This window comes from Pleurodeles waltl, chromosome 10 (assembly GCF_031143425.1).
Source record: "Pleurodeles waltl isolate 20211129_DDA chromosome 10, aPleWal1.hap1.20221129, whole genome shotgun sequence".
NCBI classification, from domain to species: Eukaryota; Metazoa; Chordata; class Amphibia; order Caudata; family Salamandridae; genus Pleurodeles; species Pleurodeles waltl.
Genome location: NC_090449.1, coordinates 343,905,533 through 343,918,272, shown reverse-complemented (window position 1 = coordinate 343,918,272; position 12,740 = coordinate 343,905,533). Strand labels below are relative to the sequence as shown.

The following is a 12,740-nucleotide window of genomic DNA, read 5'->3' as shown; positions in this document are numbered from 1 at the left end:
GGCATACATATGGCCATTATTAAAGAAAACAAGCCTGGACCCGATGATCCCAACAACTACAGACCAATTACAAATTGACCTTTCCTGGGCAAACTGATAGAAAGAGCAGCTTTCACTCACAAGTCACCATTCATTGAAGATAACTCCATACTTTCAGACTACCAAACTGGAATCCGCCAAGGAAGGGGCACTAAATCTGCCCTCATCGCCATCTGGGATGATCTCATAATCACAACAGACCGCAATGGAGTTGCTGCACTATTTCTCCTGGACCTCTCAGTTGCCTTTGACACAGTTGAACATGACACCCTAATACAAAGACTCTACCAAACCGGCATAAAGGGGACTGCTCTCGGCTTGATCATATCCTACCTTCAAAACAGATCAAATTATATCAATACTCTCCCTTTCACGTCCAAACCCCACTTCACAAAAACAGAGGACCCTCAAGGCTCAATCATCTCACCCATGCTTTTCAAAATCTACATGATGTCATTACCAACAATGATCAATACATTTTAACTCACATGCTACAACTATGCAAATGACACACAAATACTCCTTAAAGTGGAACGCCCCAAAGACATTGGAAACTTACAAATCTTCAGTTGCCTCAGAGCCGTTGATTAGTCAATGACATGAAGCCATCTCAAACTGAACGCTTCCAAAACATAAATATGTACATGTGGCGACTGGAAACATTATGGCCCACTCTGTGCCTGGCCGAATGGTCTGGGGCTACCTCCTAAAGTACTGGAAGAAGTTAGAAACCTTGGAATTACCATGGACTCAAAGTTAACAAGGAATGGTCAAGTGGACAAATTAGCAAGCTCAAGCTTCATCACCATGAAAGCTCTGTGACACATCTCCCCCCACCTCAGATTTCCACACAAGCTGCAGGCTACTACCTCTCTTGTACTATATAACCTAGATTACTCTAATGGTCTCTACCATGGATCATCTCTATCTATTATGAAAAGACTACAATGAGTTCAGAACTCGGCTACCAGACTACTCCTACATGAAAAGCCACAAGCCCACATCTCCCCTGCATTGAGGGTCCTACATTGGTTTGTTACCAGTTGCCCGAATATCCACCTTAAAGCTGCTTTGTATCCCCCCACAAAGCAACACATAGAAAAGGACCGCTTGTCATCAGGAACAAAAATCACTAAATACATTGAGAAAAAGATACCTCTGCTCAGTATTGGCACCCTGCCTCAAAACACTACCATACAAAAAAACGACAATAGGTGGTACATTTTTCTCTGTTAGAGCGGCCAAACTATGGAATTCATTACCCCCAAAGATAAGATCCACGTATAATTATCTTATCTTCAAAAGACTACTCAAGAGTTGACTCTTTACTACATAACCACCATACTCAAACAGCCATGGACTGTGTATCCCTGTATATGTAAACCTTTATAATTTCATTATAAGTAAATATGTATATTTCTTTGTAAAAATAGGTATAATATCTATTTTATCTTAAAATATATACATAATTCTTAGGCTTGTTTCAACAAATGTATATTTTATTAAGTTATATGTATATATATATGTATGTGTGTGTTTGTGACGATGGATCTATGAGTATATATATATATATTATGTATATGTGCATATATATGTGTGTATATTTTTCTATGCTGATGTTCATATTTCATCGCATAGTTTCTATATACGTTTTTTGATTAGATGCTGGAGTCTCTGTTTTTATTTTATCTATCACAATAGTTAAATATTATCTTAACTATTCATCTACAAGCACTTCACTATTGAAATACTGAGGAAAGATAAAATAATGTTATAAAAAGTACACAAATTAACTTAAAATACTGGAAATATTAGTAAGTAAGTAACTTCATTTGTTTTGATTAATTAAAATAGTACAAACAAAAAACAGTGTTAAAAAGCACAAAGCAGACATGCTAATTAATAACTTTGAAGTGCACTGTGCGCTGTTTAAAGTTTATCAAGAACCACGAGGAGCCAAGATTGCTCATTGTTTTTTAGGTTGTTGTTTCCACTCCAAGTAGCAACCTAGCTCTACGTTCTGACTGGTCCACCATGAGCGATGTGTTACAAGAAGATTAATGTGCAAGTTAGCGGCCTTTAATGTGCTTGTGTACAGTCTGAGAGAAATAGAGAGGTCCCGGACGGGCCAAGATAGCCTCTAGGTTACGTAGATGATAATTCCAATATGACTAGCAGCATAACCCAGGATTCCAACTGGTCCACAAAGGGAGTATGATTAACGGGAGGACCAGCTAGAAGTTAAACACTCAGTTGCTAATTGAAAGGAGATTTTTGTTCAGATATGTTAAAAAAGGTCATGGAGCGACAGGACAGGGTAGTCGGATTCTAAACAGGAGTTGACGTCCTTCCTCCATGGGTGGATCCCTTTATCCTTTAGCAGAGGTTTGCGGAGACACTTCCTCTCTTCTGCCATTTTCAGGCAGATGCACATTACGTGCACAAGATCCTCTTTTGTAAGAGTTGGAGGGCAGTCCGGCGACACCACAACAATTTTAAAATCAAGTGACTGTGAGATAAGTATGGCGCTTGTTTTAGTTTCGAGCAACCATTTATGACCATTCATTCATGGCTTCTTTTAGCGAGCTCGACTTTGTCTTCAAGTAGTAAGATTAGAGCCATTGCTGAGTTGACACCTTATCTGAAGACACTGAAAGACCATGGTCAGGTCCAGAGGTTCCCAAGATGCAAGTTGGCTAGGCTTTGGTTCAGATAGTCCTTGAGGATGTTGCCGTACTTGCTATCACTCACAATGAAGAGGATCTCCTAGCATTAGCTAGCTGCACCCTGTATCCTTGTCCATGAAGAGAGAAAGGGCAGATAAAGCTAAGTGGGAGATACGGATCCTACGCAGTCACAAGGCGCAAAAGTTTCCTAAAGAAAGAGATAAGTGCCAATCTTTAGCACTGTTAAAATCTACTTGTTCAGCAGGGCTTCATACGTTGATGGAGGAGAAAAGTGTAATAATGTATAAGGGACTCAGATGATGTACGGTGATAATCTCTTTATTCTTCTTTTTCCGAAATCCAGGTTTCCATCAGTAAAATCCCAACCTCCTCTCCTGACACAACCGTCACTCTCAACTCAACGCGCCCCGCATTCTCGAACCTCTTGAGGTTCTAATTCTCCCTCCAATACAACACACCTCCCTCCTATGTAACAAAACTAAAATATGAAACAAACATAAAGTATTACAAAGATATACATTAATTCATCACAAAATTCTTGAGATGGTAAGGAGTTCTGATACTTCTTTTAGACCTTTCATCCGCCGCATTATGAATATAGTCTCTCCGTCTATTCAAGATGTAGTCATCTAGGTGTGAAGGAGTCTTTATGTTCCTTTCAGACTTCCTCGTTTCCATATCGTCAGCAGGACAGGTGTTCTTCTCATGTTGACACCTTAAAGTATCCAAACCCGTAGCATCAGCATTAAATTTACTTATTCTATTTAAGTTCCAAATTCGGCCATCACTCAGTTTAACAGCATTAGTGAAAAGTTTTACAACCTTTAAAGGAAAACAAAATCTCTTACTACTAGTCTTCAACACCGGACTCTTGACCATAACCCAATCACCAACACTTACAAAAGTTTTCTTCACCGCATTCCTTTTATCAAAATAACTTTTACTCATAAAAGATTTCTCTTGTTCCCTGAATTTCCAATCCTCATTAACACTCTTTCTTCCTTTCTCCCTCAAAAATTAATTGACCTAATGTGGCTCAAACATGGTATTCCCTCGTCTTCCTTGAAACAAAGCAAAAGGAGTCTGTCCTGTTGTAGAATGTGGAGTATGTCTATATACCGCAACTTTATTAATTATTGCTTGTTTCCAGTTAAGATGATTATCTTTAGCCAAAGATATAGTTTCTTTTAAAACTCGGTTGAACCTCTCAACCAATCCATTACACTCCGGATGATATAATGCACATAACTTATGCTTTATTCCACATTTCTTAAGAAAATCTTCCATCTCTCTCGAGGTCAATTGTACCCCATTACCAGTAAGTAAGGTGGAAGGAATGCCTTCCCTAGTGAAGAGAATTTTAAGATTCTCTATTACTATCCACGTATCAATCCCTCTGGTGAAAAATAACTCAGGCCATCTAGAATACATATCCATGACCACAATAACATAATCAACAGCACCAGCACCATATATAAGACCCAAAATGTCTAGTGAAATATCCTCCCAAGGTCCCTTCGATTTGTCTCTAACTATCATCGGTTGAATCCTAAACTTCATCGTCTTCTCATTAAGAGAACACTGCATACAGTCATGAACAACTCTCTCTACATGAGTATCCATCCCAGGCCACCAATAGGATGATCCCATCCTCGTCGCCAGTGTAATAATGTATAAGGGACTCAGATGATGTACGGTGATAATCTCTTTATTCTTCTTTTTCCGAAATCCAGGTTTCCATCAGTAAAATCCCAACCTCCTCTCCTGACACAACTGTCACTCTCAACTCCACGTGCCCCGCATTCTCGAACCTCTTGAGGTTCTAATTCTCCCTCCAATACAACAAAAAGTCTGACTCAATTAAAGTCCTATGATATCCTGTTAAACCCTCTAGCAGCACACATTCAAATCCACAAGTTATTCCTGCATCAAGAGTAAAAGTGAGTCCAAAAAAATCTGTCACACAGAACTTTTGCCAGGCTGATCAACAGATATCAATTGAGGACAGGCAATTTAACTCAGAGTGCATTAAACAAGGTCACACATGAGGAGGTATTTGAGAGTGGTTACAAACCAATAATAGAGGGTCTGACCTCCCCGATAATGCATTTGCTTCCCTGCCCCAGACCATGAATTTAAAAAAGGTTCTGCAAGTCAAAAATAGTGGCAATAACCAGGGCCAGTGAAAGTATGCAAATCTGTGGCTGCACCTTTTTTTTCCACATAAATAAGGATTTGCCTCATTTGCCACGTAATCCACCATCTGCTGCATAATCTGCAGAATTTAACAAAAATGATTGTTTCTAGCTCAAATGTTAATAAAAATGTAGTGACGTGTTTGTGCACATTAGGAGGCTGTTTGCAACTATTCACCGGTCATCTTCCAGTTGCTTATTTCTGTATTGTGTTATGCTGCTACTGATGAGGACAAAACATTTGCCAAGACGGGATTACTATGTGTACAAATTACAAAACGATTAAGTAATACAATTAAAAAATGTGCCACGTTATGCCACATTGTTAGACTGGCATCCTTAGGGTGGTCTTACCCCCGACCCTTAGCCTTTACCTCCTATTTTTTTGCTGTATCTTTTGGTTGGCCTTAGGACTCTGAGCACTTTACCACAGCTAATCAGTGCTAAAATGCATGTGCATCTCCCCTAAAACATGGTATTTATAATTTCTTATAATATCTTTAAACTGTAATTCCTGACCTGAGAGGAGTAGCTGCATTGTGTTTAGTACCGTTGGATTGGTAATAATACATCCTCTTTACTGGTGAAGCCGAATTTCTAAATACTATTTTAGAAATGCCACTTTTAGAAAGTGGGCATTTCTCTGCACTCACTGCCCTGTGTGCCCACAGCCTATCTCCAATACACGTCTGCCCTGATCTGGGTGACAGCTACACTTGTGCATTCCATCCAGACACCCACAACACAGGATACTCAACTGCCTCTGCATTCATCTGCATATTGATGGGTCTTCCTGGGGATGAGGTTGGGAAGGGCTTACACACACACACACACACACACCAGGGTAGTGACCACAGTCCACACAAAGGGGCTGATTACCTTCCACTGACAGCCTGGAGCCAAGGCTGACCTGAAAGGGGGACCTGTGCACTTCACAATAACTCTTTTTACTCATATCCCACATCAAAGGCACTTTCTAGTATAAGTATTGGGTCCATAATCTACTCAAATCAGTACACTTCTAGACTCAAGGAAACAATGCTGGAGTAAACACTGCTGTGTGCCACAATTGCCACTCTGCCAGGACTGACTGCTCTCAGGGACTGCTGCCCTGACTTGCTGTGCCGCCCTGCTGATCTCTGCCCAGTAGCCCCAGGCTCATCCACCAAACCCAGAGTGACTCCAAGCGGATTTTGCTTTCCTTTGCCTCTCACTTGCTTCAGTCACCCGGAGCGGATTTGCCTAATTTTGCCGCTTGCACCTTCAATCACCCGGAGTGGCTCAGTCAAACTTCGCCGCCCGCTTTCTTCGAGCACCTAGAGCGGCTTGCTAAACTCGCCCGCCTCACAGTTCTCCTGTGGTCCCCACCTGCTTCCCTGGTGACTGCACCCGGGAATCACTCGGCCGCTCGCCAAAAGGAGCGCAGCCCAGACATTACTGCAACCTGTGGAATCAATGTGCAATTGTGCCAAGGAGTCCCCAGCACCACCTCTTCTATCCCATTATCAGTTATCAACCTTGTTTTATTTACTCCTGCAAAGCAAATATTTAACCATTTACGAATTGGATCTGTATTGTTCTGATCTTGAATTAACCAGATAAACAAGCTTTATTTTTCTATATTTGTGTGGAGTCTTTTAGTGGTGCACCTCCTGTGATTATTGTGTGTAAGTTGCACAAATACTTTACCCATTGCCTTCTAAGTTAGGCCTGGCGGCTCTGCGTCAAGCTACCAGAGGGCGAGAACAGACTAATTTATGTTGTGTAACTGACTTACCCTGACTAGGATTGTGGTCCCTACTTGGGCCTACTTGGGGATAATTCTGCCAACTTGAGACCCAATTTCCAACATGCATAATCTGTATTTTCTTGACACATAATTTAGTCAACCCTGCTGCATAATTTGGTGATCCTCTGCCACATAATTTCAGTGGCCCTGGAAATAACAAAGCAAGAGGCATTTTGGAGGCTGTCCAACAAGGAACTATAAAAGTGTGAAAGTCTTATAATCCATTAAACCCTTAAAAACGAACCCATCCTTTAAACTATTTAGCAGCAGCATATATATGATGACAAGTGTCGTACAGCCCTTTGAACACACTAGATCAAGCAGAAATGCTATCTGCTGCAATTACAATCCATGTAACTCCTAAAGAAGGAGAAACAGATTGTGTGTTGTGTCCTAAACTTTTAGACACAATGGGAGAAAGTGCAGGCCCATTATCAATTCCCATAGCAAATAAATATGTCTTATTAGCAGATATGGAATGGGGAGATGTAGTGGATGCACCAATAAACCTGAGCCCGCCAGTTAGTACGCCTTTGGCTAACAGTAGATCCATAGACGTTGTAACCCTTTGCCTCTAGTCTCAACATTCACAGATCCTAACCATATCGCTTATCTACCAGAGGCAAGGAATAGCTTGGAGGCAAAGCTGAATGGACTAGTTAGATGATGAATGTGCTTACTATCTCCCAAGGTAACCAGTAAGAGATATGAGACATGTGTCAAAAACTTTCAGACAAAACAGATGATGCAGCGATGCAGACAATATTGGAAAAGACACTTGTAAAAACTACAGCAGACATGGGAAAATGCATGGGAGCTAACCTCCATAAGCCCCAAGATAGAATGGCACAAGCAGCTCCTGAAAGACTGGAAAACCAAGCAAGATGCAATAATATCAAGATTTCATATGTGCCAGTAAGAATAGAAGGACCTCATATTAAATTGCTTGCTATAAAACTAATCAAAGAGGAGTTTATTAGGGGTGCAATCAATTCAGGGGATCTTGCAACTGAAACCCAAAGGGTGCATAAGAACCCATTCTGGTTGAACCCAAATAGAGGTACACCAAGGAAAATCCAGGTAAACGTTCATACCTACTTGGTAAAGTAAACTATCTTATCAAAAGCTTTAATAATACAGAAATATTGTGCATCAGGATTGCACCAGTTTTATAAGATCAGACCTGTGCCATGCAACTGAGCAGAGAAAGTGGATTCTGGGGAATTAGATGACAAAGCTAAATCGCCTCGAGCAAAAAAATCAAATTTTTAGGCTAGCCAAAAAAAAATGCGAATAAGAAGAGGTACTTTGTGAAAAATTAAGAAGAGGCTGATGATATAATTCATAAAATACGTTTGGCAAATCCTCAGGGAAAAACAACTAGCTACCAGGTGGATGGGGTGCAAGATCATGGAAATCAGAGGAGAGCTGTGGAGGAAGGTGATGGATGAATAAACATCCTAATTATAATGCAAGATGAGGGAGGGAGTGAGAGCTCACTCGTTTAATGGCCATTTGGCTGAGGGAATTAATGGAGGGTTCCTCAGAGTAGGTTCACACTGGGTGGGGAGCATTAGGGAAAAAGGAAAAAAAAAAAAAGAAGATTCTCATCACCTTACTCACATAGGTATTGGATGCAGCAAAGTAAAAGCCACAAGCAAAGGGGGACCCTTTGTAAAAGGTATAGGGAGAAGCTTAATTAAATTTTGATCAAGGATTGTTAATGGGATGAGTTCAAAGAACAGGCATCGAGACATCTGCAAACTCCTTAAAGACTCTTGAACAGGGGTGATCATCCTTCATGAAACACACTTAACAACACCAGAGTTAAGAGTTTAAAAATTTAGTCAAGAAGCAAGGGTGAATTCAGTCAGTTATCTGCATTGCTCAAACATACATACTTTGAGTCACAATTTTAACTACATTAACATCAGGAATACAAGTGTTACACTTAGAATCGGATGCCAAGGGTAGATTGGTTACTGCAGCAATTAGTATAGGTAACGCTCAGCTGGCCAGTATATGGATAATATAGACCCATCATGGACAATCCAAAACCACTTATAGTGTTTCTTCATAAATTATTAGAATATAGTGCTCCAATTGTATGAGACGGCAACTTTAACATCTAAAAAAACAATAATTTAGACAGCTGCAACAGCAGGTGCCACGTAAATTCCCCAAAATATGATGAGGTGTCTTAAGAACATTCTAGATGATCTAGGGCTTAGAGATGTTTGGCACAAGAGAATGGGACAACAGAAGCTATACTCTTTCTTAAGTAAAATGTAACGGACTGGGCCAAGAACAGACTATTGGTTTTTGGATCAGAGAAGCTTAATCCCAATTAAGGCTATAAACTATATACTGGGATTTCTCTACCTGATCATAATCTTGTTATGCTTGACCTACCTCTAGGGGGGAGGTTACCTGTAAATAACTAGTCATTGGACAGGAGGTGTTTTTAATTGCCGACTTCAATTACGTGGCACATTTAAACATATACAAATATTTTCTTGGGAATATTGATATCTGCCCCTTGGAGGTAAAGTGGGATGCATATAAAGCGTTTTAACAGGGAGTTATCACCAAATGGTCAAAGGGAATGCAATAGGTAAAAGAGAGGAAGGAACTGCAGATGTTGCAAAGGCTGGAATTGTATTGAGTTATGCTTATAGGCCTAATGAATATGTCAGACTAACTGGGAATTAGATACATGCAAGCAGAATAATAGGCAGGTACTCAAGAAAAAAATTAGATAAATGTGAAACAAGTAGCTTACAGCACTTTGAATATGGGGAGAAAAATCAGAAAGCTGTTAGCTTTGAAAGCCCAAAGGAGGATTACACATAATCATTCCCATCGTTACTTCAGAAGCCTCAAGGATTATTTCACAATCTGATCATCAATCCATCTCTCTGGTTAGTGGCATGGGTGGTTTGGGTCTTCCTGGAGAACACCAGTAATTCTGTCAGAAGGTGCTCGATTCATCCAACTCACTTGAGCCCCAGGTACATCCAACGCATACTAACATCAGCCTGGAAATTGTGGGATAGCTGGTGCACTGACAGGGGTGCAGATCCCATTTCAACAGATGTAACGTTAATTGTAAACTTTCTACTTACCTTAGCTTCCCAAAGGAAAACCTACAGAATGGTCAACACATACAGATCAGCGATATCAGCTGAACACAATAGAGTGGATGGAAAACTTGTGGGCGAACATCCGTTGATTTGTTGTCTATTAAAGGGAGTAAGATTTTCAAAACCTCCTTCACCAAAATAAAGTTCAATGTGGGACGTAAATGTAATTTTGCAATTCTTCCTCAATCTACATGATAACTCGTTCCTATCTCTAAAATTTCTGTCTGCAAACCTGAGTATACTACTATGTTTAGTTTCCTTAAAACGTCTTTCTGGTGTCAAAGCTTTAGATATTACCTCTGTACAATACACTCCTTCAGGTGTATTTTTCCAGGTTCGCAGAAGAACTAAAACAAAATTTAATGTGTGTGTGTGTTCTGTCCTTAGTTTCCTGATCAACCAAAACTGTGTGTTGGAATTTGTTTAAGGGAATATATCTCAAAAACTAAAGAGTTGAGAAAGTCATTGGATCCTCAGCTTCTTATTCCTTTCAGAACTCCCCACAATCCTTTTACTTCTCCTACCTTAGCCCCTTGGCTTAAATGGATCATGAGTTTGGCAGACAATAATATTTACATTTTCGGAGCCCACTCTACCACGAGCTAAGGCATCTAAAGCCTTTTGGGCTGGAGTCTAGATGACATTCTCAAATATGCTGATTGGACAAATGTTTAGACTTTTAGAACTTTCTATTGCAAACCGGTTTATCATGTTGCTAATACTATTGTTGCTGTGCTTTAAACTAGCATTATAGGAGCCTCTGGATTTTGTAATAAAATTGAGATTTTCTTAGCTTTAGTAAAAGATGGTATTGATTTTATTAAATACACAGAGGCGAGTATCATCCCTCCGCATATGTTCTAACCCTCCCTTTGTTTTTTTTATAGGTTTGAATGTCTCCACTAACCAGGCGTCTTGTGAAGTCACCTCATTTGCAACATACTCTGGAATTTCATCCTTTTACTCTTTCCTTCCGCACCTCTTTCAAGAGAGAACATGTGGCTTATATTAATGACCTGGATCTAAATCCTCAGATTCTCTGCATTGTGAACTATTTTAAGAACTTGTTTACTCTTCTTTCGGCTTGTTTCTATTGTAATGATTATAGTATCAATATTTCAATATCCTTAACTGCTTTGGCAAGAAAAGAGAACTTGTTGCACCCAGTCAAGACATTTATTTATATATTATCTTGAAGTGATTGGTTATTTTCTCTTTAAGACAGCATTTTATATTTGTATTAACTAAGCATGCTGGGAGTTTTAGTTTGTCTTGTCTGCTGTTCAAATTATGCAAGAAAAGTAACTGAAGCGAAGAAAATCTTCATTAATGCCACCACTGGCTTTCAAGTACCCTTTCCATTTGCTGATTAACCAACAGCATACATGTACGTTTCTTTCCGGCAGTAGGCATCCTGGCAAAAAAGGCGTATTTCTTTTTAACTTTTGTCTTTCCCTGGGCTCCATAGGAGCACACCCTATTTTCTCTTTCAGCCAAGGCAACCCAACTGTTGGTATCAACCGTTCCAAGGCGGTTGTCTTTTAACAAAAAGTAGGGGATGTGTGTTTTTTTTTATTAATAAAAATGGGAACGTCGTTCCGCACAGATCCCACTCATTTTGACCTCTGCTCAGGAGCGGTCTATTGAAACCTACTGACTGTGTCTACCTCCCGTTTGTCAATATCGGGACACATTCAGCAGCAACGCCTGCATTTAATATGTTGTACTTTCAGAGCAGCAGCCGTCAGAGCTCTAGCATTTGCCATTCTAGCCGAGTCAAACATAAATGCCTCAACATAAAGTACAACTTGCGCTCTAGGGAAAGCCTTGCTCTGTCTGAGCAGCAGGATAGTAAGAAGAGCCCGAATCACGTGCACATGTCTCCGGACAGCGGCTTGGAAGCGTTCTCTGCAGATCACACATAGCCGTCATCTTGGAACGAAAGCTCTCCGCAATTATCATTTGGAAAACTTCAAGCTACAATATACGGTAGAAGAACCATAAGCGTGCAAGTTTTCGTAACTACTACATAAAAATGTCAACATTACAACCTGGTTTGGTAAAGTTTGTTAATCACAATACCAACTGCCACACTGCTATTCTTAGCAAGATACATTATAACTTAATACGAGCAAAGACCTAGCTAGAAAATATTTGTCGTTAACTGAGACAAAACAACAATATGAACATTCAATTTTCTAGATATCCACCATCTCTCAATGAGCACAGCTAGTCCATCCTTCATGTCTATGCAGCAGCACCTCCCACACGCCCCACTGCTTTTCTCTCTCTCTTTTTTTTTTTTTTTTTACCACGGGTCCTGACTCCCTAAGCGCTCACCTTTCTCCGCTGGCACAGTCATATCCTCGGATCACGGGGCTCCTGATGTGCCACTTTAACAAAGAGCCTTTCTTCCAAGCGGTGGTGTTTACACCCGGTAGGCAATCTCTGCAGCCGCCAATCGCCGCAGTATCTGAGGGCGGGTTGCGTCTCTTCGACCAATGTCCGGAGGCACAGTCTCTGTACCACTGAGGGGAGAGGCTATCGACTCCGTCTGCCAATCGCCGCAGTAGGCTTTCATTCACTCACAGAGGCGGAGCCATACAGTGGCGTCTCTGCCCTTTTCTTGTATAGGACCTAAACATGGGACTAAAAAGAGTATATTATTGTTATTTTTGTGATTATGCAGGCGATCCTATGGGGACGTAAATGTATACAAATGGTGCAGTTCTATGGGCCATGGGTAGATGATCCCTGGTATAATAAGGAAAGGCGATTTTATTAATTTCAGGTACGATTTATTGAAAGTTGAGATCGCTGTCCCTAGGGTGCCGAAGTTAGTAGTTTCTCTTTCGGCCGTTGTTATGTTTAAATTCCCTCGTCTATT

At 40.4% G+C, this 12,740-nt stretch overlaps 1 protein-coding gene across 2 annotated transcripts in view; it reads right to left on the bottom strand.

Moving 5' to 3' along the window:
• Nucleotides 1-12,353, bottom strand: part of LOC138261544 (lysosomal dipeptide transporter MFSD1-like) — a 132,462-nt gene extending 120,109 nt beyond the window's left edge. The window contains exon 1 of one of the 2 annotated variants that reach the window (XM_069210573.1): nucleotides 12,194-12,353. In XM_069210573.1, coding sequence (XP_069066674.1) covers nucleotides 12,194-12,215 — 22 coding nt within the window. In that variant the 5' untranslated portion in view covers nucleotides 12,216-12,353. The remainder of the gene's footprint in view (nucleotides 1-12,193) is intronic. The other variant, XM_069210574.1, reaches the window with a different exon arrangement.
• Between the last annotated feature and the right edge of the window lie 387 nt (nucleotides 12,354-12,740).